The 27,090-nt window shown below is 41.6% G+C and overlaps 1 protein-coding gene across 1 annotated transcript in view; it reads left to right on the forward strand.

Annotated features, from left to right (window-relative positions):
• Nucleotides 1-14,790, forward strand: part of Fkbp39 (FK506-binding protein 39kD) — a 15,747-nt gene extending 957 nt beyond the window's left edge. Inside the window, exons 2-10 of the mRNA XM_076200303.1 lie at nt 927-1,033; nt 2,268-2,511; nt 2,901-3,095; nt 5,273-5,476; nt 5,646-6,085; nt 6,287-6,344; nt 6,670-6,794; nt 8,842-9,020; nt 14,372-14,790. Coding sequence (XP_076056418.1) covers nt 927-1,033; nt 2,268-2,511; nt 2,901-3,095; nt 5,273-5,476; nt 5,646-6,085; nt 6,287-6,344; nt 6,670-6,794; nt 8,842-9,020; nt 14,372-14,453 — 1,634 coding nt within the window. The 3' untranslated portion in view covers nt 14,454-14,790. The remainder of the gene's footprint in view (nt 1-926; nt 1,034-2,267; nt 2,512-2,900; nt 3,096-5,272; nt 5,477-5,645; nt 6,086-6,286; nt 6,345-6,669; nt 6,795-8,841; nt 9,021-14,371) is intronic.
• Nucleotides 14,791-27,090: the final 12,300 nt, after the last annotated feature.

A 27,090-nucleotide genomic window follows, 5' to 3' on the forward strand; every position in this document is an offset into this window, starting at 1 on the left:
AATAGACAAATGAAAGATGTAACTTAAGAATGTAGTGAATGAGTTGTATCTATTTGAAGAATTTGTAAGTCAGAGGACCACAATGGGAATGAGTTTCAAATGCTTTTTGTTATCATTGCAATTTAATAAATTGTATTTTTATATCTGTATTAGATTGCAAAATAAAAACATGGGGGATAGAAATCAAACATTGAATGTTTACCAATGGCAATGCCAAGAGCTAATTTCATAGAATTCTTAATGGTTTAAAATGCACCACTTGCTTTAAAGTTCTTATTTAGTTGCAATATATCAGATAATCAGTACTTTGGTCCAGAACCCTTAATTCCTAACACCCTTTTTAGTTGATAAAACATTTCATGCTGATACCATTTATCACAGTTGTAAGCTGGATGGATATGATAAGAAGGATCATGTTTATGTTTGGGTCGTGTTGTCTATTTTTAATGGATTATATCAGTTTGTCCAAGGGCCTAAATTTTCCTAATTATAAGGTAGGTGTATAATTGAAGCGCACACCCACATAATTATGTACTATGAAAATATGGTGGTACTGTTATGGATGAGTGGCTGGATTGAAACTCTTAACACAACTTCAAGACCATAGTACTATTTGAAGTTGCTGTGTGCAAATCCATGCCATCCACAAGCTAGACCTCCTGTAAGTTGGTCAATTGGTTGCCCTTGGTTTTGTTTCACTACAAGATTTATTGAGCTGGTTGTAGCACTGAGATCCTTGAAATTACATGGATTTGTGGGAAAACTGACCAGATATATAAAAATTTTGGTGGATGCATGTCATGGCATCAACACCAAATTAAGAATAATTCAATCATATGATATAAAACTGCTGCACTGATAAAGTCTTGTTATTTTTTATGCTCATTGATGCTGGAGCCTCATAGAAGAAAGTCTTTTCATTGCAGGATTAGTGTTGGAGCCAGGCAAGCGCTATGCTAAGACAGTTGACAATGCATTCCACATTTCGGCAGCAGTCTTGGATACAGAAAATTGTGATGATAAAATTGTGAGGGTAAGTATGTGACACTTCAAATATTGTTTAGATTATTGCGTTTGATCAGTATCCTTAGACTGACTTGTTTTGATTACTGTTAGATTTTTTCTGTTATGCTCATGGCACTGTATTGAGGAAGGACTTTGAATTTGAAGGAGTCAAAAAGGAAGAGTCCAAATATGTGCAAGAAATATGGTAGGGGTTGCAACAATGGGTAGAATGATAAATGTGGAAGAGGTTGAGAGTTGGCAGATGGATGGATTAAAGAGTGCTAGGATAAGTTTGGGCATATGTTAAGCATAAGTAAAAAAAGAAAAAAAAAAGATTAGCAAGAATGTGGAAAGTGGAAGTGGATGCAATGAACTTAAGGGAGAGACTGAGAATGAGGTGTACAGGCAGGTGAAGGGGGCATTGGATGCAAAAGAAACGTGTCAAACGGAAGGGAGAGGGAAAAAGATGCAGCTGGAGAGTGGTCATAACTGGATGAGAATTATGTAGCCTGAAGGTATTTCTTCTTTGTATTTTTTGAGTAGGGGTGGGGAATGTTGCCATGTAATGAAGCAGTGGGGATCAAGAAACTAGTTTTAGCTGTTGGTTCCTGCTGTAATGCCTCAGACTTGAGCAGGGTACAAGGATGATCCTTCATCCATGAGGTAACGGGAAGGACAGTGGATGGGTGTGAGGTTGTGTGTGTGATTCATCATGGACTTGTGATCAACACACACACACACCTGCCACCCACCTGGGAGTAAGATAGGTGCTTGCCTTGGCAGGTTACCTCCCATACAAGGGTGAAGAAGCCTGGTATATAGATACATAAGTTGCATTGTACAAAATAAAAGGTCCTTCCCTCTTTAAAAGAAGGGTGGCCAAATTAAAGCATAGAGCCACAACTAACAAAATTGAAAACTGTGGAGTTGCTCCCCTTCATGTATAGCATCAGTACACCACTTCATATGTACAAATTCACACATGATCAATGAACTTATAATACAAAGTCTCGTTTTATGCATGAAAGTCTCACAGCTATGTGAGTTGTGTGGTTATTTGTATACTAAATTGTGGTACTATATGTATGAAAATGTGAATTAAAGATAATATTCACTGTCACTTGTCCAGAATGCATTACACATAAAAATGAAAGGCCTGGTGTAATTGTATGAATGGCTTCTTAATCAGGACTTAAAAAATTATAGTTGGATGTGGTAATTCTCTTACAAAGTGAAACTTAATTTGAAACTTGATTTTCCAGGTTCTGGTGGAAGTAGACCAAACTGAGACGATGTTGTGTAACCTGAGCTTAAAACATGGGATTTTGCAAGTGCCTCTTGACTTGCAGTTCATTGAAGGTGATCGTATCGCCTTCTACACAAGTGGGGGTAAAGCAAGTGTGCATTTGTCAGGATACATTGTCCCTGAGGAAGATTTAGTAGACATGGAAGAAGGATGTGAAGAAGAGGATGAAGGGGAAACGTCGGAAGAAGAAAGCTTAGAAGGTATGTAATATACTGTTAAAATGATTGTTGCCGTAAGTGTCATCAACTAGAAACCCATAGCCCCATAGTAGCTGGCAACAGTCCTTAGGCCTTCCCATAGTTCTCTTTAGTAAGAAACTTTAATGTCTGCATTGTATTAGTGTGGGATTATGTCAGCTTGGTAGGGTGCAATGAACTGTTACCCCATCCTTTAGCATTGATAAAATAATTGGCCAGAATTTAACCGTATGCAAAAATGGTTAGGTATAAACTTGTATTGAGATGTTTGGGTTTCCTCTTTTCACTTGTCATCCTCACAGAATTTCAGATTTATATAGAGTTAAGGAGCCTTGCTGTGAATATACTGTGTGTGTGTATGTAATTTTTTATTTATTTTTTTTATCATCCAGAGATACCACAGATTGTTGCAGCTAATGGCATGAAGAGAAAGATAGAAGCTGAAGAAACATGTGAAAAGAAGAAGATTAAGGCTGAGAATGGTGTATTGAATGTGAGTGAGAAACCAGTTCCTGTGACAAAACAAGGAAAGACTAGCGAGGAGGCTCCAGTTAAACAGATCACTCCAGTCAGAGTGGAAGAGTTTGGTAAGTACAAATTACTTAGGTTGATGTGCATATCTAATTCAATGAAAATTGTTTATTTGAGTGTATATACTTTGGGGCAAATGTGGCGGGAAAGGGAGGAGTGGAGATAGAATGTAGATTGAGAGAACCAAGTAAATGCCCTGGGGGATTAAAAAGCAGAATGAGACAGACATTTGGGAATGGATACTAAGGGGAGATTGTATGAAGGAGTGATTGTGCTGACAGAACTGTATGGAGCAGAAACATGGAACATAAGAGAGGAAGATTTGAAATGTGTTTGAGATGAAACACCTGAGAAGTGAATATCTGGATTGTTTGGACACATGGAAAGAATGAGTGAAGAAAGATTGGTAAAAGGTGTGGAAGGCATACGTGGAGGGAGTGAACATGAGGGGGCGACCAAGGATAAGATGGATAGATAGGGTGAAAGAGCATTGGGAGAGGAGACTATCTGTTCAGGAAGGACAGAAGGTAGGGGTGAGTGGAGAATGGTTGTGTATAGATGATGCTGTGATGTATGGGAGTGGGTGGGGGCTGGGGATGTGAGGGAGTATTTGTGAATGATGTTTTGACACAGCCTGAAGGGATTTCTCCCATTCTTCTCTTTTTCTGTATGAGGGGAATGGAGAGGGGTGTTCCTGATTAAATGAAGCAGCCTTGCTGCAGATGTGCTGTGTCTTTCTACATTGCTTCTGACCCAGGACAGTGGGTGAGATGCAGGGATGACCAGTCATCCAGGAGGAGCCAAGAGGGAGAGAGAGGGATGGTGAATTAGAGTGGAGAATGTGAAGATAAAATGGGTGGAAATGGATTTATGCCTTTGACTTTGGTTACCTTCACTGTAGGGCTAAGGGGGAAAAGCCCTTGGTATATGTATGTTTATATGATTTAATGAATATGAAATTTTACCTTGCCCTTTTTATGTGGTACTTTGTCAAAAGCCTTTTGTAAGTATGTGTGTGTGTGTATTTGCCTAGTTGTATTTTACAGGACAGGAGCTATGCTCGTTGTGACCCGTTTTCGTATCTCTCCACATCCAATTTATTCTTGAACTCGTGTATAGTTCTGGCATTCACTGTTTCACTGTTTAATTTGTTCCAGACATTGATCACTCTGTGCGGGAAACTGTTCTTTTTCAGGTCTCTTCTGTAACTGTCCTTCTTTAGCTTCTTATCGTGTCCTCTTGTTTATCTCGTGTCCCATTTCAATAGGTCATCTCTATCGAGAACTTCCCTCCCTTTCATAATTCTGAAGATGGTAAACAGGTGTGTGTATGTGTGTGTGCATGCATGTGCACTCCCCTCAGTTTTTTCCAATCTATATTTGTGTGGAACATAAGAGAGGAAAAGTTTAAGTGTGTGAGATAAAATGTCTAATAAGTATGGTAGGGGTTACAAGGTTGTATAGAGTGAGAAACAAGGAGGAAAGTGGGGGGTGGAAATAGAGATGGGAGATAGGGTTGATGAAAGAGTATTGGGATGGTTTGGACACATGGGGAGAATGAGCGAAGATTAGTAAAAGAAGTGTGGAAGGCAGACGTAGATGGAGTAAACATGAGGGGGGTGACCGATGATGAGGTGGATGGATGGGGTAAAAGGGGTGTTGAGCAAGAGGGGAGATATCTGTTAAGGAAGGAAGGAAGGGAGAAGGCAGAAAATGGGGTTGAGTGGAAAATGGCTGTGTATGGATGATACCATGATGCATGGAGGGTAGTGGGTGAGGGATGGGGAGTTTGGAAGTTGTGTAAATATTTTGACACAGCCTGAAGGGATTTCTCCCCATCTTCAGGGCCACTGCATGAGGGAATGGAGGGGGGTGGGGGATCACTGATTAAATGAAGTGGCCTTGCTGTGGATGTGCTGTGTCTCACTGCATTGCTTCTGACCTAGGGCAATGGATGAGATGCAGGGATAACCTGTCATCCAGGAGGAGCAGAGATGAGAGGGAGGAGTGGTGAATGGGGATGAAATGGTTGGGAGTGGAATTATGTCTGTAGACTTTGGCTACCTTCCTTGTAAAGGTGAAAAAGCCCTTGGTATATGTATGATTTTCCCAATAGTAATGATGCCTCTTCAAAATGTACAAAATGCTTTGGTGCCTTTTTCTCCAAAAAGATGCCCTGCACAAGATACCATATGTATAACCAAAGTAATCATGTTTAATTATTTCTTTTGTAGACATGGACTCTGATGATGATGACAGTGATATGGAAGGAGAGGAGTTGGAAGAGGAGGAGGTAGAGGAAGAAGAAGGTGAAGAGGAAGGCGAAGAGGACGATGATGACGATGAAGATGATGATGACGACGACGATGACACTTCATCTGTTAGCAGCAAGGAGAATGAGGAAGTTGGAAATAAAAATACATCAATGCAAATACCAGGTATAGTATTTGACCTACATAGATAAATTGATTTATATAAGGGGGGAAACACCCTTGGTATATAGTTTTGCAATTTGATCATCTTGCAACAATCATCAGCTTAAAGTTAACGACTTTTCCAAGCTCCCAAGATTCTAATTTTATAATTGTTGTCTGTGTCTTTATCCAGTTGCGACAGAAACTCCTCAGAAAATGAAGAATCAAAACAAAGTAGAATCCCAGAAGACCCCAGGCAAACAAGTAAAGACTCCAGTTCAAGTAAAGGCTGCAGGTCCAGGTGTAAACACTCCAGGCAAACAAGCAAAAACAAATGAGAAGGCTCAGAATCAAGGGAAGACCCCAGGCAAAGAAGGTAAAACCCCAGGTAAGCAAAATCAGCAGGCCAAGGAAGGAGGAACCCCTGGGAAGGAAGGGAACGTCCAGGGCAAGGAAAGTAAAACTCCAGCTAAGGTGTTGCAGACACCTCCCAAGGAGGGAAAAACCCCAGGCAAGGAGGGAAAAACCCCAGGCAAGGAAGGGAAAACTCCAGGCAAGGAAGGGAAAACTCCAGGCAAGGAAGGAAAAACACCAGGCAAAGAAAAGAAGGCACAAAAGCAAGTAGTAAATGGGGTACGTGTAACATAATTTGTTGTGAAGCTTTTAGTACCAATCTTATTAGGAAACCTTTGGTATTGGGATATTGAACATAAGAGCAATACTTATTTTTTTCAGTCAGCATATTGAAGGATGAATGGCTTGGTAAGCTTGGAAGTTTGAGAAGAGTTGCTAAAACCTGAAAAAATACTTTATATATATTTCTTTGTATTCCAGACTCCTGCTAAAGATCTGGCCAAAGAAAAACAAAGCCCAAAAAAGGAAACTCCTCCTGGTTAGTAAAGTCAATAACGAGCCTAAATTATTTTTAGAATTGCTATAAATTTTGATAGAGTTATACTAGAAAGACCAACAGATATCAAGTGGTCTGCTCACTTGGCCCCAAAAACTCACCTTCACTTAGACCAGGCCTAAAATCCCAATCTGAGAAATTCTCTTTTCTACAGTGTGTTGTGTGTACTTATCTAACTGATAAATACTGGATAAGAGATCTGCATTTTGTCATTGGTAACCAGTGCTTTGATTCATGGGAGCAATGTAAGAATGTATATATTTAAAGTTTTACAAGAAGTGAATTTTATTTTGTTTTATGACCTCAGGGAATACTCAAGAGAAAGCAGGGCAAACTCCAGGCAAGTCACCAGGGAAGATGGTTAAGCCAGGTGGTGTTGTTTGCATTGAAAAGTCCACAGGTGCAGGGCAAGAAGCCAAAGCAGGCAAAATGGTGAGCAATGCAAATTTTCCACATATGTGGTGTTTAATACTTTGACACGCCAATGACCATATTATTGTCAACCAAAAAACTCCTGCAGGTATGCCAATGACTGCATTTACACCATAGTAATAAAAGATTTGCCAAAAATACTTATTATCTGATCATAATTGGATTTGTTTTAGAATGCACACCAATGTCTTGTCGTTCATTCTGGTTTTTTACTTGTATTTTTCTAATTGTGTCGTTCAGTTTGTTATAAAAATTTTGCAATAAAATTTTCTATTAAGATAAATGCATATTGGGTCTAATAGAATAATATGACCAATACTTTAAGAGAAATAAAATATAAAATTTGGATTTTTGAGTAATGTTTATAATTATTAATTATACCTGTTTAGGCCTTATTTCATTCAATTTTCTCTTACATGGTTTGCAAGTGTTTGGTCTATAATAATAACATACATATACCAAGGCTTTTTCCCCCTTACAAGGGAGGGAGCCAAAAAGGAAAAGGCATAAAATCATTCCCACCCATTCCATCCCTGAATACACTCCACACCCCTCCACCCTCCCTCTCATGTTAGCACCTCCTGGATGATGGGTCATCCCAACACCTTGTCCACTGCCCTGAACATACTCCACTCTGTCATTGACATGCCAAAGTATTAAGATTGGTTGCATGTATCTTGCAGGATCACCAAAACCAGGTGCCTATTGTTGGACCACAGTAATTTACTTGTATTTAATTGGATGGGGTGGTGCGAGAGGTGAATGCTAGGGTAGTGAGTCAGGGATTGGAGATGGTTAAAGAAAATGGAGAAAAGTGGGAGGTGAGCCAGCTGTTGTTTGCGGACGACACTGCGCTTGTGGCAGGGTCAGAGGAGGGATTGAGGAAGCTGGTGGCAGAGTTTGGGAGAGTATGTGATAGAAGAAAGCTAAAGATAAATGTGGGTAAATGTAAGGTGATGAGATGTACAAGGGGTGAAAGTGGCAGTAGACTGGAAGTGAACATTAAGGGAGAGCGACTGGAGGAAGTGGATAGTTTTAGATACTTGGGTGCAAGTGTAGCAGGAAAAGGTGGAGTGAAGGTGGAGGTAGAATGTAGATTGAGAGAAGCGAGTAAATGCCTTGGTGGTTTAAAGAGTGTAATGAGGAATAGACATTTGGGAATGGATGCGAAGAGGAGACTGTATGAAGGAGTGATTGTGCCAACAGCACTGTATGGGGCAGAAACGTGGAACATAAGAGAAGAAGAGAGAAGGAGTTTGAATGTGTTTGAGATGAGGTATCTGAGAAGTATGGTGGGGGTTACTAGGCTAGATAGAGTGAGAAATGAGGAGGTGAGGAGGAGAACAGGGGTGAAAAAGGATTTGGGAGGTAGGGTTGATGAAAGAATATTAGGATGGTTTGGACACATGGAAAGAATGAGTGAAGAAAGACTAGTAAAAGAGGTATGGAAGGCAGATGTGGAGGGAGTGAACATGAGGGGACGTCCTAGGATGAGGTGGATGGATGGGGTGAAGGGGGCTTTGGGGAAGAGGGGAATGTCTGTTGAGGAAGGAAGGGAGAGGACGGAAGACAGAGGTGAGTGGAGAATGGTTGTATATGGATGATGTTGTGACTGCATGAGGAGGAATGGGCGGGGAAGTGGGGGGTGGGGTAGTATGTGTGAGTAAATTTTGACGCAGCCCGAAGGGATTTCTCCCCGTCCTCGCCTTATATGCAAAGGGGGACGGAGAGGGGGGGTCGCCGATTAAATGAAGCGGCCTCGCTGTGGATGTACTGTGTCTTGCGACACTGCTTCTGACCCAGGGCGGTGGGCAGGGTGCAGGGATGACCCGTCATCCAGGAGGTGCTCAGATGAGAGGAAGGGTGGGAGGGGTGTGGAGTGTATTTAGGGATGAAATGGGTGGGAGTGTTTTTATGCCTTCCCCTTTTTGGCTACCTCCCTTGGAAGGGGGAAAAAGCCTTGGTATATGTATGTATTTACAGTAATATGTTTAATAGTTAAAGGAAAAGTTTATCTGATGGATTAATATTTTGTATGAAATTCCAGGTGTCGGTTTATTATGAGGGCCGGTTGAAGAACAATAATAAGATGTTTGACAAGACCTGGGGAGGAGCACCCTTCCGGTTCAGACTTGGCTCAGGCGAGGTCATAAAGGGTTGGGATGTTGGTGTGTCAGGCATGAAGGTGGGAGGAGTAAGAGAAATTACATGCCCTCCACACATGGCGTAAGTACAAGTTCATGTTTCAATGAGTAACCATATTGAATTATACACATACATGCATATAATATATATATTTTCCACAGGGGGTTGGCCACATCAAAGTATACAACCACCTCATGCCCAAACCCGCCCAACATTCCTTGATCCATTCCCACTGTCTGCCTTGCCTATCTTTCACTATATTCATCCTCACAGTGCCCTATCAAATACCTCATTCCAATCATGCTCAGGTTCTTTTCTGCCTCATTTATATTCTAAGTCTCTAAACAATACAATTCTATGGGCATAACCACTCCCTCTTACAGTTTCTTTGTGTCCACCTTCAGACACCTGTTTCTCATAGCCTTCACTTCAGTAACAAATGTCTATCTTCTCTACTCGATTCAACTCCTCTGTTTGCTTTCTGTTCAATTTTTTCTAAGACCTTTCATTCTCTTCAAAATTCTTAGTCATACATATACATATGTGTAGCAAATGGCCCTTTTCCCATTATTAGAGGGCTTTCTAACCCCACATGAAATACATTACCAATGGCTTTACCCCCCTTACAAAGGAGGTAGCCAAAGTCAAAGGCATAAATCCACTCCCACCCATTTCAACCCCACATACTCTACTCCCATTCACCACCCCTCCCTCCCTCTTTTCTTGGCTCCTTGATGATGGTTGGTTCCTCTTGGATGGCAGGTCATCTCAGTATCTTGCCCATTGTCCTGGGTCAGAAACAAAGTAGCAAGACACAGCACATAACAGCAATGCTGCCTCATTTAATTGGTGACACCCACTCTTTGTCCCCTCGTGCAGAAAAATGAGAAGGGGAAAAATCCCTTCGGGCTGCATCAAAATATCATTCATGCATACTCCCCCCCCCTCCCCCACCCTCCTTTCCATTCATCATAACATCATCCATACACAACCATTCTCTACACGCCCCATCTGTCTTTTTCCTTCCTTCCCCAACAGACCTTCCCCTCTTTCTCAATGTCCCTTTTCCCCTATCCATCTATCTCATCCTTGGTTATGCCCCATGTTCACTCCATATCTGCCTTCCACACACCTTTTACTAATCTTTCTTCACTCATTCTCTCCATGTGTCCTAACCATCCCAATGCTCTTTCATCAGTCCTATCTCCCAACTCCCTTTCCACCCTAGCTCTCATCACCTTGCTTCTCACTATCCAGCCTCATGACCCCTATCATACATCACAGGCATTTCTTCTCAAACACATTTAAACTCTTCCTCTTATGTTCCATGTTTCTTCCCCATACAGTGCTGTCTGTATAATCACTCCATATAATCTCTTCTCAGCATCCATTCCCAAATGTTTATATCTCGTTATATTATTTAATCTACCAAGGCATTTACTTGCTTTTCTCAATCTGTATTCTACCTCCACCTCTATTCCTCCCTTACCTTCCACATTCCTTTGATTTTTAGGAATTTGCCCCTTGGGGCTACAGGGAGAAGGATGCCTAGTCCCTCTCCCCGTCCCTTTCTTCTCGCCTCTTACGATCCAAGTGGGAAAACTTGGTGGCAGAGTTTGGGAGAGTATGTGATAGAAGAAAGCTAAAGATAAATGTGGGTAAAAGTAAGGTGATGAGATGTACAAGGGGTGAAAGTGGCAGTAGACTGGAAGTGAACATTAAGGGAGAGCGACTGGAGGAAGTGGATAGTTTTAGATACTTGGGTGCAAGTGTAGCAGGAAAAGGTGGAGTGAAGGTGGAGGTAGAATGTAGATTGAGAGAAGCGAGTAAATGCCTTGGTGGATTAAAGAGTGTAATGAGGAATAGACATTTGGGAATGGATGCGAAGAGGAGACTGTATGAAGGAGTGATTGTGCCAACAGCACTGTATGGGGCAGAAACATGGAACATAAGAGAAGAAGAGAGAAGGAGTTTGAATGTGTTTGAGATGAGGTGTCTGAGAAGTATGGTGGGGGTTACTAGGCTAGATAGAGTGAGAAATGAGGAGGTGAGGAGGAGAACAGGGGTGAAAAAGGATTTGGGAGATAGGGTTGATGAAAGAATATTAGGATGGTTTGGACACCTGGAAAGAATGAGTGAAGAAAGACTAGTAAAAGAGGTATGGAAGGCAGATGTGGAGGGAGTGAACATGAGGGGACGTCCTAGGATGAGGTGGATGGATGGGGTGAAGGGGGCTTTGGGGAAGAGGGGAATGTCTGTTGAGGAAGGAAGGGAGAGGACGGAAGACAGAGGTGAGTGGAGAATGGTTGTATATGGATGATGTTGTGACTGCATGAGGAGGAATGGGCGGGGAAGTGGGGGGTGGGGTAGTATGTGTGAGTAAATTTTGACGCAGCCCGAAGGGATTTCTCCCCGTCCTCGCCTTATATGCAAAGGGGGACGGAGAGGGGGGTCGCCGATTAAATGAAGCGGCCTCGCTGTGGATGTACTGTGTCTTGCGACACTGCTTCTGACCCAGGGCGGTGGGCAGGGTGCAGGGATGACCCGTCATCCAGGAGGTGCTCAGATGAGAGGAAGGGTGGGAGGGGTGTGGAGTGTATTTAGGGATGAAATGGGTGGGAGTGTTTTTATGCCTTTCCCTTTTTGGCTACCTCCCTTGGAAGGGGGAAAAAGCCTTGGTATATGTATGTATGTATGTACCTTCCACATTCACACCCAAGTACCTAAAACTATCCACTTCCTCTGCCCATCTTCTTACTGCCTTCTCTTCCATTATCATCTCTATCTGCACCTTTTCTTCTATTTGACTCACCTCCTCTTCTTTCTCTTAATTTCCTTCCAAAACATCTTTTTATTATTTTCAAATTTTTGTCATATTCTTATCCCATTTCACATCTCTGCCTCTTTTATCTTGCACTTTACTTTTCTTTGTACCTCTCATGATTCTCTCATCGTATTTTGTAACCAATCTGTGGATGTTCATTCCTTCTCTTCCACAACCTTTTTGGCTTCATCACCCCAGTACTTGCTAACCTTCCTTGTATTTCCTCCCATCCTCCTTGTTCCACACACTGTCTTTGCACACTTTGTGACTCCCTCCTTGAAACATCCCCATTCCTCCTCCACTCCTAGGTCTACTCTATCATTCACTCACTCCCATTCTCTTCTCAGCTTCTTGTACTCCTTTTCATTCTCCATGTCACTCTCAATTTACCATCCAAAATTTCATCTCGTATTCCCCCTCTCTCCCCTCAGAACATGTACATCCAAAACTTCCTATTCTCCGCCTGGTTACCACTACATAGTCCATTAAAGCCCTATCTACCACCCTTCCATCCACCATCCTCTCCCATGTGTATATATGCTTGACGGTCTTCCTAAACAATAATAAATACTATTTGCTATCATCAGCTGTTTCTAGACACATCACCATTATCTCTACTACAATTTTTTCCTGGAACCACTTCCCAACCGCTCCATCAAATGGTTTGTCTCCTGCCCTAGCATTAAGATCTCCCAATACCACTACATTGACATTTCTCCCTAAACCCTCTTTGCACTTGTTTAATTCTGCATAAAACCTCCCTTTGGTCTACACTCTTCTACCAGCCCCATATTCACTAGCAAAAACCCACATCTCCCTACCCAGTTTCACCTTCATCCACATTAACCTTGAAGAATGTACACATATCTAATGGTTTTTACCTCCCTTACTAGGGAAGTGGTCAAAGTCCCCATTTCATCCCCACCCATGCCGCTCCCATCCACAACCCCTTTCTCCGTCTCATAGTGGCTCCTCATGGATGATGGGTCATCCTGCATCTTTCCCACCACCATGGGTCAGAGGCATTGTAGCAAAACCCAGTACATACACAGCAAGACCACTTCATTTAATTGGTGACCCCACCACACCCCACCCTGTCCCCACATGTAGAAAAATTAAAGATATTTTATATTATTATTATTATTAGTACATATACCAAGGCTTTTTCCCCCTTACAAGGGGGGTAGCCAAAAAGAAAAAGGCATAAAACCATTCCCACCCATTCCATCCCTGAATACACTCCACACCCCTCCACCCTCCCTCTTATCTTAGCATCTCCTGAATGACGGGTCATCCCTGCACCTTGTCCACTGCCCTGGGTCAGAAGCAGTGTCGCAAGACACAGCACATCCACAGCAAGGCCGCTTCATTAAATTGGCAACCCCCCCTCTCCGTCCCCCCATTGCATAAAATGAGAGGACGGGGAGAAATCCCTTCGGGCTGCGTCATATTTTGCTCACACATACTACCTCACCCCCCATTCACCCCTGTCCTCTCCTGTCCTTCCTCAACAGACATTCCCCTCTTCCCCAAAGCCCCCTTCACCCCATCCATCCACCTCATCCTAGGACGCCCCCTCATGTTCACTCCCTCCACATCTGCCTTCCACACCTCTTTTACTAGTCTTTCTTCACTCATTCTTTCCATGTGTCCAAACCATCCTAATATTCTTTCATCAACCCTATCTCCCAGCTCCCTTTCCACCCCCGTTCTCCTCCTCACCTCCTCTTTTCTCACTCTATCTAGCCTAGTAACCCCCATCATACTTCTCAGACACCTCATCTCAAACACATTCAAACTCCTTCTCTCTTCTTCTCTTATGTTCCATGTTTCTGCCCCATACAGTGCTGTTGGCACAATCACTCCTTCAAAGTCTCCTCTTAGCATCCATTCCCAAATGTCTATGCCTCATCACACTCTTTAATCCACCAAGGCATTTACTCGCTTCTCTCAATCTACATTCTACCTCCACTTTCACTCCACCTTTCCCTGCCACATTTGCACCCAAGTATCTAAAACTATCCACTTCCTCCAGTCGCTCTCCCTTAATGTTCACTTCCAGTCTACTGCCACTTTCACCCCTTGTACATCTCATCACCTTACTTTTACCCACATTTATCTTTAGCTTTCTTCTATCACATACTCTCCCAAACTCTGCCACCAACTTCCTCAATCCCTCCTCCGATCCTGCCACAAGCGCAGTGTCATCCGCAAACAAGTGGCTCACCTCCCACTTTTCTCCATTTTCTTTAACCATCTCCAATCCCTTGCCCACTACCCTTGCATTTACCTCTTCGCACCACCCCATCCATGTATAAGTTGAACAGCCAGGGTGACATAACGCATCCTTGACGAAGTCCCACCTTTACCTCGAACCACTCACTCTCTCCATTTCCAATCCTGACACAAGCTCTACTATTCTCATAACTCTTGACAGCTCCCAGAAGCTTTCCTCCTATCCTGTATATCTTCCTAACCTCCCACAGTGCCTTTCTGTCTACCCTATCATAAGCCTTTTCCAGATCCATAAAAGCCCAAAAAACATCCTTCCCCTTTCCTATAGCTTTCTCACATATTATTAGTGATCCGTTAAATTGCTTTGTTTCAGGTATGGGAAAAGAGGTGCCCCACCAGATATTCCACCAGGTGCAACACTTGTCTTCAAGGTTCAATTGAAAGGAATCCATTGATCTTGTTTTTTGCATTTGAAATAATTTTTTTATTTTTAAATGTACCTGTTTCTGCACTTGCCATGTGTGGATTGAGCTGTGTGTATGTGTAGGTGGTATGTGTGATGAGTGAAAATTGACCAGTTTTCTTGTTAATTGTTTTGTTAACTGGTTTCAAAAGTTGCAAGATTGTTCTCTATCCGAGCTGTAGTGTTTGTTCATGAATGTGGATATCCTTGCAATTGTGATGATGAACCAATGGATACTGGCTTCTTCACTCACACACTAAGGTTTATTGAGAGGTTTTGAGATGTGTTGTGAATACAGTGTTCAATAAAGAATATTTTTTAAAACTTGACTTTCAGTTTTTGTTGAGGTAATCAAAATTAGTGTATAGCCACTGATGCAAACCTTCCAGCACCTTGTATCTTTACTCCAGCTGTGGCAACAGTTTTGTTGCACTGGAAATATGAAGGGTCATTGCCTGTGCAGAAGTATTTACAGTATACTCGGGATGAGGTCGTTAAGAATGCCCACCACATGTCCCTTTGTCTTGATACATATAATATACATACAAAGGATTACAAAGGCGGAACATGCCGACAGGAGATCTTTTGATCCATATCTAGGTTGGATGCGAAAAAAAAAATCATAAGAATAAAACAATAAATAAAAACTATAATAATGTAAATAACAAATAAAATACATAAATAAATGCGTAGGTATACTTAAATAATAAACAAACAGGTGAATAGTAAATAATAATAAATTGACATATAACTAATAATAAATGAAAATCAGACAGACAAGTGATAAAGCAAAAACAAATAATATAAGATAAATTATAATCATTACAGCATCTTGAGTATTTATCTAAATGATTCTTAAAGCTTTGAACTGAACTACATTGCACTACCTGTGCAGGAAGTTTATTCCATTCATTAACTACACGGTTGGCAAAGTTGTTTCTACCTACTTCCAAATTGAATCTATTTCTGGACAGTTTGAGACCATTGTTTCTTGTCTGATTCTCATTCAATGTGAAAATTTTGTCACTTTTGATGTCAATTCCCTTTAGAATCTTAAAGACCTGTATCAAGTCACCACTGAGTCTACGCTTTTTTAGGGAAAACAGATTCATGTGTTCTAGTCGATTTTCGTATACATACACCAAAGCCTTTTTCCCCCTTACAAAGGAGGTAGCCAAAAAACAATGTTATAAAAACCACTCCCACTCTTTCCATCTCCATCTTGTTTCACTCCCATCCACTCTGTTCTCTCCCTCTTATTTCACCTTCTGTGAACATATGTAATATACCAAAGGCTTTTTACTTACAAGGGAGGTAGCTAGAAAACAGGCATAAAATCCACTCCCACACATTCCCTCACCACATACTCAACTCTTATCCACCCCCTTCCTCCCACTTAGCGTAAGAACATAACATAGGAATGGAGAAGACTGCAAGAAACCATAAGACCTACACTAGGCAGTTCCGTATCCATCACCACCTGTCATCCCCATCCATAAAGTTGTCTAATCATTTTAAAAGAACTGATAGTTTAAGCACTTACTACATGGTTATTAAGTCTATTCCATTCGTCGACCACCCTATTAATAAACCAATTATTACCTATTTCCTTCTTAAATATAAATTTGTCCAGTTTAAATCCATTACTGCCAGTCCTGCCCTGTTGTTTTAATATGATGACCTTGTTTGCATCACCCTTGTTAAAGCCTTTGATCCACTTGAATACCTCTATTAGATCACCCTGCACTGCATCTTTCCAGAGAGTGTAAGTCAAGGTGCCTAAGCCTTTGCTCCTACTGGATGACGGATCATCCCTGCATCTTGCCCACTGCCTTAATAGGCAACTAAAAAGTACATACATACATATACCAAGGCTTTTTCCCCCTTCAAGGGAGGTAGCCAAAAAGGGAAAGGCATAAAAACACTCCCACCCATTTCATCCCTAAATACACTCCACACCCCTCCCACCCTTCCTCTCATCTGAGCACCTCCTGGATGACGGGTCATCCCTGCACCCTGCCCACCGCCCTGGGTCGGAAGCAGTGTCGCAAGACACAGTACATCCACAGCAAGGCCGCTTCATTTAATCGGCGACCCCCCCTCTCCGTCCCCCTTTACATATAAGGCGAGGACGGGGAGAAATCCCTTCGGGCTGCGTCAAAATTTACTCACACATACTACCCCCCCCCCCCCGCCCATTCCTCCTCATGCAGTCACAACATCATCCATATACAACCATTCTCCACTCACCTCTGTCTTCCGTCCTCTCCCTTCCTTCCTCAACAGACATTCCCCTCTTCCCCAAAGCCCCCTTCACCCCATCCATCCACCTCATCCTAGGACGTCCCCTCATGTTCACTCCCTCCACATCTGCCTTCCATACCTCTTTTACTAGTCTTTCTTCACTCATTCTTTCCATGTGTCCAAACCATCCTAATATTCTTTCATCAACCCTATCTCCCAAATCCTTTTTCACCCCTGTTCTCCTCCTCACCTCCTCATTTCTCACTCTATCTAGCCTAGTAACCCCCACCATACTTCTCAGACACCTCATCTCAAACACATTCAAACTCCTTCTCTCTATTTCTCTTATGTTCCACGTTTCTGACCCATACAGTGCTGTTGGCACAATCACTCAAGTAGGGAAGAAAAGGTAAAAGGTACAGATGGAGAGTTGATAATGGAAGAGATGGCAGTGAGGGGAAGATGGGCAGAATATTTTAGTGAGTTGCTGAATGTGAAGGAGGATAGGGAAGGAAAGATAGCTGCAGTGGGAAATACGAAGAAAATGAGAGTGATGAGTGAGGAGAATGGAGGAGAAATAAGGAAGGATGAGGTGAAGGTAGTTGTAAAGATGATGAAAGCAGGTAAGGCACCTGGTCTGGATGGATGTCATGCAGAATGTCTGAAAAAGGGAGGTTCAGTGATGGTGGACTGGTTGGTGAGGTTATTTAATGTTTGCTGGAGAGAGGGTAGAGTACCGGAGGACTGGAGTAGTGCCTGTATAGTTCCTCTTTACAAGGGAAAAGGGGACAAGTGTGAACTAAAAAGTATTGGAAGTATAATGTCAACAACCATGCCTGAGAGATATGGTAACCAAAGCTGCTCCCAGGGATTGGTGCCACCTGCGTAAGAGCTGTGGTTGTCTGGCCCCCTGAATTCTTGGGGTTGGGGAGTAGTCCATGATGCAGATGCTGCCACACCAGGACACACCACAGACCATACAAAACAAAGCTCCAAAGACAATTACAGGCTGCTGCACTAACACAATACCCCAGACCATTTACACCATGAAACAGAAGTCCCGAAATTCGAAGATCACCTGACATGAGAGGCACACAGACACTTGCTGCAGCCTCCACAAACAGCATACCCATTACACTATATAGCAGAACACCCACACATGCCAAGATACATTAAAATTATACACAAATATTCTCTTCCTCCACAAACCCCATCCTCCAGAAGTACATCCATAATCACTCTGTTCCATCAAAAAATAAAGACAGTACATTGCTGCATGCCAGAGCCCCTGATATTCATCCCTCTGAATCCTCTCTTGCTCAAAACTACCACCTGGCCAGACTGCAGTGCAGCCACCATCCAGCCCTTGTAAGCTACCAGGAGATGCTGAATGACTGCATCACAACACTTCACTCTGTACTATACAACATGCTATGGAAGAGTTCATTGTACACAATCACACATGCCAACAACACAATATACACTATAAAATCCTCATTCCAGCTGTGGTGATCCTTAGTGAGGTGGGATCGCTTGGCCAGGCAGTCTGGGGAACAACAACAACCATGTCTGAAATAGGGTTAGATTTCCTACTATGAATCCCTTTTCAAAGTCTTACAGCAGCTCATCATTCTATCTCCTACCAAAGAAGAGAGAGAAAAGCTGTCTATGAGATTCGAAATCAGGTTGATGGGAGACCCATTGCTATTTTACTTCTGAGTGATGCTAAGAATGAGAGAGTGACAGACTGACAGCATATTCTGTCACTATCTCCCTAATTATACCAAGGGTTTCTTGGAAGGCAGTACAAGAAATCTTAAAAGACCCTGAGCCAGGCCAAGATTTTTCTCACAATTGAGGGTATAATGTCTAGTCTATACAACTACAGTAGGCCTACAACAATAATTAAGAGTAGTAATTGTGGTGTAATAAGTATAGAGATGTTTCTGTATGTAAATGAAAGTGTATGTTGGATTGGGGGAAGTAGAAACTGTTCTAGAGGGATGATAGATGTATGGCTTCTGTGGTGCCCTTCTTAGCTCTTGGGTCCTGGAAGAAAATACAGGCTGGTCCCCGGCTTGTAAAGCCCCTAGCAATAACCAGTATTTTAATCCTGACAAATGTATTGGAAACAATGATCCATAAGTCAAAAGTAAGACTTGCATGGTAATGTCCAGAACGATTTAGAGAATGTGACATATTAAGCTTGAAAATTTGTTAATGATGACAATAATAAAGGTTCAATATGATGATAACACTGGGGAACACTCATTTTGTTGCATTTAAAAAAAGACTTTTCTATAGTCAACTTGAGTGTGCTGATTTCAAATCTGAAGTCGGGTTTTGTCTGCAAGCTACAGATTTTATGCAATTTGACATTTTTATTTATTTTTTAAATTTTCGTTATTATAGGAAATTGCAATATCAGCCACAATTCTTTTGTTCACTTGAATCTTAAAACAGTATGAAAGCCATTTCTGTACATTTATTAAGGCAAAAGAAACAGAACATTAACAGAACATCTATCCCAAAGTTAGATTAGCATCCTTCAGAACATCACCACAGCTGATGGAAGCTTATCAATTTCTTTGTGTATTTTTTTAGGCAGGAATTTGCGTTTGTAACTTTTGCGTTTGTACATTTCATCTGGGCAATTTCGTTTAATGCTCCAGCAGTAGTCAGCCATCATACTTTTGTCCCAGCGCCCTTGGTAGCGTTCTTCCATGATCTTTAGGTCTTGGTGGAATCGTTCTCCTTGTTCGTCACTCACAGCCCCCAGGTTGTCAGGGAACTGATCAAGGTGGCTGTTCTTGATGCTCATGTTGCACGAGATCTTGTATGATATTTGGCATGCCTGCTTCAAGGGTGTCACGAGTCTACACAAATTATCCAATTGTGCTCATGATACTTTAATAAGTCCATGACCATTCTCATATCATCATAGTCATGCACTGAGTGACCGACAGGTACTGCTCCATAAACATTGCCATTATGTAAAAGAACACACTTTAGACTGCGTTTTGAACTGTCTAAAAAGAGTCTCCATTCAGCAGGACTATTGTAAGGTACACCCAGTTCTTTGAGAAGCCCTGGGATGTCATGGCAGTAAACAAACTGTCTGTCTTTTGAAAAGAAGGCCACAAAAAGCTGGTCACGCTTTCTGAAATATGATACTTTAACAGAGGGATCAACAAGATTTCTGCCTTGTAATCTTGATGCCAAAAGATCTGCTGCTTTCTTTGAAAGACCTAAATCCCGCACTAAATCATTCAGTTCAGCTCACTGTCACAACTGTCTTGCTGGCTTGTATCATGTCCAATGTCTTTATCGTCCAATGAAGGCAAGCCTTTGAAAACTGGAACAGGTACTTCTTCAGAGTGCGGAACAGGCCGAATAGCTGAGGGAATGTTCGGATACGTAATCTTATGTCGGTTTTTCTTCCCACAGTCCAGTCTCAAAGCATTTCCTCACAATTGTAAGTGATGATCACATTAATACATGTAATTCAGTCATGATCAGGATAACCATAGGTAACTTGGAATGATGCTCAGGTGTCATAATAGTGTGTAATGAGGTAATAAATAATAATAGCCATCATGGTATCACCAGAAGAAATTTGAGGTATGTTGTATACTTAAGCATCTGTGTTGTTTATTGGCCAGTTCCCTACATGGGTCACGGGTATTATATTCAGCTGAGGGGATCTTTTTCTTTTATCTGATTTCTATTTTTATTATGTCTTTAGTTTGATTATACCAATTTCTTTTCTTTAACGTTTTTATGTATTTTGTTACTATTTTTCTTCAATATTTGTTTTCTATTTTTCTTTTTTCTTTTATCTTCGTCGTTTATCTTTCTATAATTTTGATTTTGTTGAAGTATTTTTATCTTTATCTCTATATCTTTATTCTTATTACTTCTATGTTGCATTTATGTTTATGATTTATTCTTTCACTTTATTTAATGCTATTTTCATCTATTTTATTGATGGTACAATTAGTAATGATAGTAATTCATGTTCTGACTGAAGAATTTGTGATTTTTCTGTCTTGGAGCGTACCGACATGAGATGTAGGTATTTTCAGGGTGATTCCATGAATTGTGATTGGGAAAGCATCTGTTTCCATCTTGACACCAATAGCAATGGTTACTCTGGTAGTGTTCCTGAATACCTTGGGCATAGTAACTAGGGTAACTGTAGTAATAGGCGTTTGTTTGTTTTTTGTTTGTCGGTTTTGCTGCCACATTGTGTACCGTTAGTCTGGTGTTCTTTGACACCTGGCCTCGTCTGGTATGGTAGTTAGGGCGAGTACAATTGCACCAGTTGGCTTGGTATTGTCGATGAGTGTTGCCTTGGTAACGTGGTTGGTATTGCATTATTTGGTAATTGTTTTGGCTATTACGAGTGGTCCGGTTGTTTCTTGTAAGATCAGGCTTGTGGATTGGCTGTCCTCGTTGATTTGCCTTCCTGTGGGGCTTTCTTTGACAGGATTCAGCCATTTTTTTCTTCGCCTGTCTTTGGAGGAAAGAATTGGTCACCGGCTCCCCCTCGAACTCTTTCGTTACTTCAGCCAAAGCCATTTTGTATCTTCGAGATCGACGCTCCTTGTGGCTGAGCTTTTTCGTCTCCTCTTCCTCTGGACGCGAAGTTTGGTGTTTTTGTTCGCTCTGGAAGGAAAGAGCCAAAGGAGAAGAAACATCGATCTCACAAGCGACGATGTCGGGTTCTTTTAGTTCGCCGATCTCGCTTATCACGGCATCGGGAACTGCAGATTCCTGAAGGGTTGCTTTGTCACGAACTGGAGGTTCTTGAGTGGCCTCCAAGTCCGATGCCTGTGGCCTTGAGAAAGAAGTTCCTTCGGACGAGTCTTCGTGTGTGCCCAAAATGTTTTCACTTTCTTGAAGAATCTCCGCTTCACCCAGAAGGTTCTGCCCTTGTTTGGGTTCTTGGAGTTGTTTGCAGTCGTCCTTGGGCTCCTGTTGTTTGTTGTAGTCGATGGGAAGAGGGACTTCTAAGTCTACCGATGGCTTCTGGTCTTCGCTGGTCCCTCTTCCGCAGCAGGACAAAGCTCTCAAAGCTTCGCGGCACGTTTTGGAAACCGCCCGAAGAGCTTTGCCGAGGCCCTCGACGACACAGTTCTAGTAGTTGATCATTCCTCTGGACACTTCTTTTGTTTGGCGAAAATGGCGCATCCTCTTCAGACTGACAAACTGACAGGGTCAGTTTACGACAGGTGAGGCCATGAACATTTGCTTACATTAACAGTTACTGTAGGAATTGTGGTGGTGATCTATAAAAGAAATAGTGATTCTATTTCGTGTATATATGTATCCATGCATGTGTGTGTATACGCCCACGTGTGTACATATGTAATTAAGTATACAGTGTATGTGTATGTACGTAATCGGGTTTGAATGCTCCAAAGTATTATTCAAACCCTTCAGTTAGGGTTGTGTTTTTTACTGTAGCCTTTTGGAATATATATCTTGCTGGTTTTCTAAATGGCCATTGCTATTTTCTTAACAGCTCTATCTGTGGGCGGGAGCTGATGTACGTGAAAGATATCAAAATTCTTTACGATTCCATCTGTATCTTTTTGCCTTTTTAAGAACGTTTTCTTATGTTTAGGTTTTATTTTCCTTTCTGGTTCTATTGCGCGCTGGTTGGTAGTGATTAGCGTTGAGGGCTTGTGACGGCGCAGAACTAATGTCGAGCACTGTTCACATCTTGAAACCTATAGTAAAATGACAATAATAATGTTAACGATAATTATAGTAATAAGAATGATAATAGTAATGATAATATTAATAGTGAAAATACTAATGCGAATATTAATGATATATTAATCTGTCTATATATCAAAGGCAGTGTTTACTACGTAGTTACTAAGTCTATTCCATTCTTTGACCACTCTATTAGTAAACCAGCTATGAGAAATGAGGAAGGGAGTGGGGTTGGAAAGTGGAGTGACAGATGAAAGAATATTGGGATGGTTTGCGTACACGGAAATAATGAAGAAAGACTAGCAAATAGAGTGAAAAGGGGAATGTCTGTTGAGCAGGGAGGGGAGTAGGCAAGAGAGGTGTGAGTAATATGTAATAAAAGTATACAGAGTAAAAAAAATAAACGGTTTAAATGTCATTACCCACAGACAGTAACGACACAAAATAGGCCTGGCCACATGTTCCAACTGCTCCAGATGCAACCGCCACACAGAACACTTCATGCTACTATGCTCCACAAAATCACCAGACGACACGATGTTTCTCCTCTTAATGACTTATACTCCCGACCTAGAGGTCGTAGCTCTTCTACAAGAGAGATCAGAGCAACAGACTGATTGATACTCCAACACTGAAAGTGACCCTCAGTCATCCATAACTCCCAATACACCTGATTGTAGGTTATTTAAGATATGAAGTAGATAAATGATATCCACACCCCATTGTTGCTTCTGCCACCGGTTTGGACGCGCTGGACAACCCCATGCTCAAATCCAACTCAACTCCGATCAAGATCAGAGTGCAGTATACCAGTCTGAAAGGGAAGTCTTCTATGTCAAGCTCGAAAAGTTTTAGCTTCCGAAAAAAAAAAAAAAAAAAATGTACGAGCCAGGAAGATTGGACAAAAAATTACAAACATGAAAGCTAGAATCCGAAGACCAATTATTATTATTATTATTATTATTGATATCAGTTATAATTATCATTATTATAATCGTTATTATCATTACCATCATCATCATATTATTAATACTTATTCTTAATAATTTCATTATCATTATTATTTTAAGTAATGCTCCGATAGGTTTCTATTCCTGCGATGGTAGATTTCTTGAGTCTGTAGTGTTCTGTAGCCAACACGTGTAATTACCCCTTCAGGACCCGTGATCGCAGAGTACGGAATAAACTATAGTCACCCCTTCCAACATGATTTCGACTAATTTTAATTAATATAAATAACAATATTCATTATACCAACTTAATTCATTGTGTAAATAAAATAAAACATATCCCTCTGCATCCTATAAAAAGGATATTTATGCATTGTAAATATATTTTGAATAATTGTATACTAAAGACCAAGAATCCAGAATTTCGCCACCATTATTGTAAATACCGTCATCGCCATTTCCAATAAACTGATTCGTTAAGGAATTAACTATAAATACCCTAACCTACTTCAGGAAGAGTAACAAGCCGTTTGCACCGAACACGACAGTATTTTGCTAGGGTGCCTAAGGGTAAATAAATCGCGGTGATCATTTTGATCTTACGGGTGCCTTCCGGTAAGGACATACCTGCCATCGGCGCAGTGTGTGGATACATTCATTCCAAATGTGCCCAAAGGGAAACATATCACGGAAAACTAAATGGTGTGTTCTGACTCTCCACTATGAAAAATTTCCCATACCTTGTCCCTACGACTCGTTTCAGGCTGACCGTTTCTAACTAGGACGATTGTAGTAACCACTACAAGTCTAAAGGTCGGCGGCGACGATACCCGCTTAAATGGTGAACTAATGTTGCTACATTTCTTACGATCCTCAGGAAAATGTACAAACACCATTTGTGCAACATCATCGTCCAGATGCGATGTGAATATACAATACACTGATTTTCCAATAGCTGATTGCAATTTTTAACCGATTTTTGTTGAAGGTCTTGAGGGGGGGCGGGGTTGCAGCTGATTAGTATTTTAGGTAGTTTACTATGCATATACACATATTCCCAGGCCGGGTTCACACGAGTAACTTTTTGTGGTCAGCGGCCGCGAGAAAATCGCCATGATATATATATATATATATATATTTATATTTTTTTATATATATATACACATATATATTTATATATATGTACACACACACACACACACACACACACACACACACACACACACACATATATATATATATATATATATACATATATATGTATATATATATATATATATGTATATATATGTGTGTGTGTATATATGTATATATGCATATATATATATATATATACACACATATGTATATATATGTGTGTGTGTGTGTATATATATGGTAAATAGGATTATGATAGGAAGAGTTAAGGATGTACATGTGCTAAGGGGAGAGGGTGGGGGCATATCAGATTTTTTTTTTATGGAAGTTAAGTTGAGAGTGGAGGATAGATAGAGAATGAGGAAAGGGACAAAAGGTAGGGAGGTTCTTAGAGTGAATTCCTTGAATGAAAAGAAAAAGGAGAAGGAGTACGTAAAGAAGCTGAAGGAGGAGTGGGAGGGAGTAAAGGATAGAGTAGAGCTGGGTGTGGAGGAGGAATGGGGATGGTTCAAGGAGGGAGTCATAAAATGTGTAAGGATGGTGTGTGGAATAAGAAGGACAGGGGGAAATAGAAGAAAGGGTAGTGAATGGTGGGATGAGGAAACAAAGGTTGTAGAAGAGAAGAAGCGAGCTTTCACAGATTGGTTACAAAATTGGACTAGGGAGTCATATGAGAGGTACAAAGAAAAGAAAAGAGAAGTAAAGGTAAAGGAGGCAAAGAGGAGAGCAGATGTGAAATGGGGTAAGAGTCTGACAAAAAAATTGAAAGTAATAAAATATTTGGAAAGAAATTAAGAGAGGAAGAGGAGGCGAATCAAGTAGAGAAGAAAGGGTAAAAGGTGCAGATGGAGAGATGATAATGGAAGAGAAGGCAGTAAGGGGAGGATGGGCAGAAAATTTTAGGGAGTTACTAAATGTGAAGGAGGATAGGGAAGGAAAGATAGCTGCAGTGGGAAATGCGAAGAAAATGAGAGTGATGAGTGAGGAGAAATAAGGAAGGATGAATTGAATGCAGTTGTTAAGATGATGAAAGCAGGTAAGGCACCTGGTCTGGATGGATGTCATGCAGAATGTCTGAAAAAGGGAGGTACAGTGATGGTGGACTGGTTGGTGAGGTTATTTAATGTTTGCTGGAGAGAGGGTAGAGTACCGGAAGACCGGAGCAGTGCCTGTATAGTTCCTCTTTACAAGGGAAAAGGGGACAAGTGTGAATGTAGTAGTTTCAGAGGGATCAGCTTGTTAAGTGTAGTTGGGAAGGCTTATGGGAGGATCTTGATTGAGAGGATTAGGAGAGGAACAGAAGGAGTAATTGGTGAGGAACAGTGTGGATTTAGGACAGGTAGAGGTTGTGTGGATCAGATTTTTGTGGTAAGACAGATATGTGAGAAAGCTATAGGAAAGGGGAAGGATGTTTTTTGGGCTTTTATGGATCTGGAAAAGGCTTATTATAGGGTAGACAGGAAGGCACTGTGGGAGATTATGCAGATATACGGAATAGGAGGAAAGCTTCTGGGAGCTGTCAAGGGTATTTGTGAGAGTATTAGAGCTTGTGTCAGTATTGGAAATGGAGAGAGTGAGTGGTTCGAGGTAAAGGTGGGACTTCGTCAAGGATGCGTTATGTCACCCTGGCTGTTCAACTTATACATGGATGGGGTGGTGCGAGAGGTAAATGCAAGGGTGGATTGGAGATGGTTAAAGAAAATGGAGAAAAGTGGGAGGTGAGCCAGCTGTTGTTTCCGGACGACACTGCGCTTGTGGCAGGATCGGAGGAGGGATTGAGGAAGTTGGTGACAGAGTTTGGGAGAGTATGTGATAGAAGAAAGCTAAAGATAAATGTGGGTAAAAGTAAGTTGATGAGATGTACAAGGGGTGAAAGTGGCAGTAGACTGGAAGTGAGCATTAAGGGAGAGCGACTGGAGGGAGTGGATAGTTTTAGATACTTGGGTGCAAATGTGGCAGGGAAAGGTGGAGTGAAAGTGGAGGTAGAATGTAGATTGAGAGAAACGAGTAAATGCCTTGGTGGATTAAAGAGTGTGATGAGGAATAGACATTTGGGAATGGATGCTAAGAGGAGACTGTATGAAGGAGTGATTGTGCCAACAGCACTGTATGGAGCAGAAACATAGAGAAGAAGAGAGAAGGAGTTTGAATGTGTTTGAGATGAGGTGTCTGAGAAGTATGGTGGGGGTTACTAGGCTGGATAGAGTGAGAAATGAGGAGGTGAGGAGGAGAACAGGGGTGGAAAAGGAGCTGGGAGATAGGGTTGATGAAAGAATATTAGGATGGTTTGGACACATGGAAAGAATGAGTGAAGAAAGACTAATAAAAGAGGTATGGAAGGCAGATGTGGAGGGAGTGAACATGAGGGGGCGTCCTAGGATGAGGTGGATGGATGGGGTGAAGGGGGCTTTGGGGAAGAGGGGAATGTCTGTTGAGGAAGGACGGGAGAGGACAGAAGACAGGGGTGAATGGAGAATGGTTGTATATGGATGATGTTGTGATTGCATGAGGTGGAATGGGTTGGGGGATGGGGGGTGAGGTAGTATGTGTGAGCAAATTTTGACGCAGCCCGAA

Source organism: Oratosquilla oratoria, chromosome 17 (assembly GCF_046742065.1).
Source record: "Oratosquilla oratoria isolate Oo_2021 chromosome 17, ASM4674206v1, whole genome shotgun sequence".
In the NCBI taxonomy this organism is placed as follows: domain Eukaryota; kingdom Metazoa; phylum Arthropoda; class Malacostraca; order Stomatopoda; family Squillidae; genus Oratosquilla; species Oratosquilla oratoria.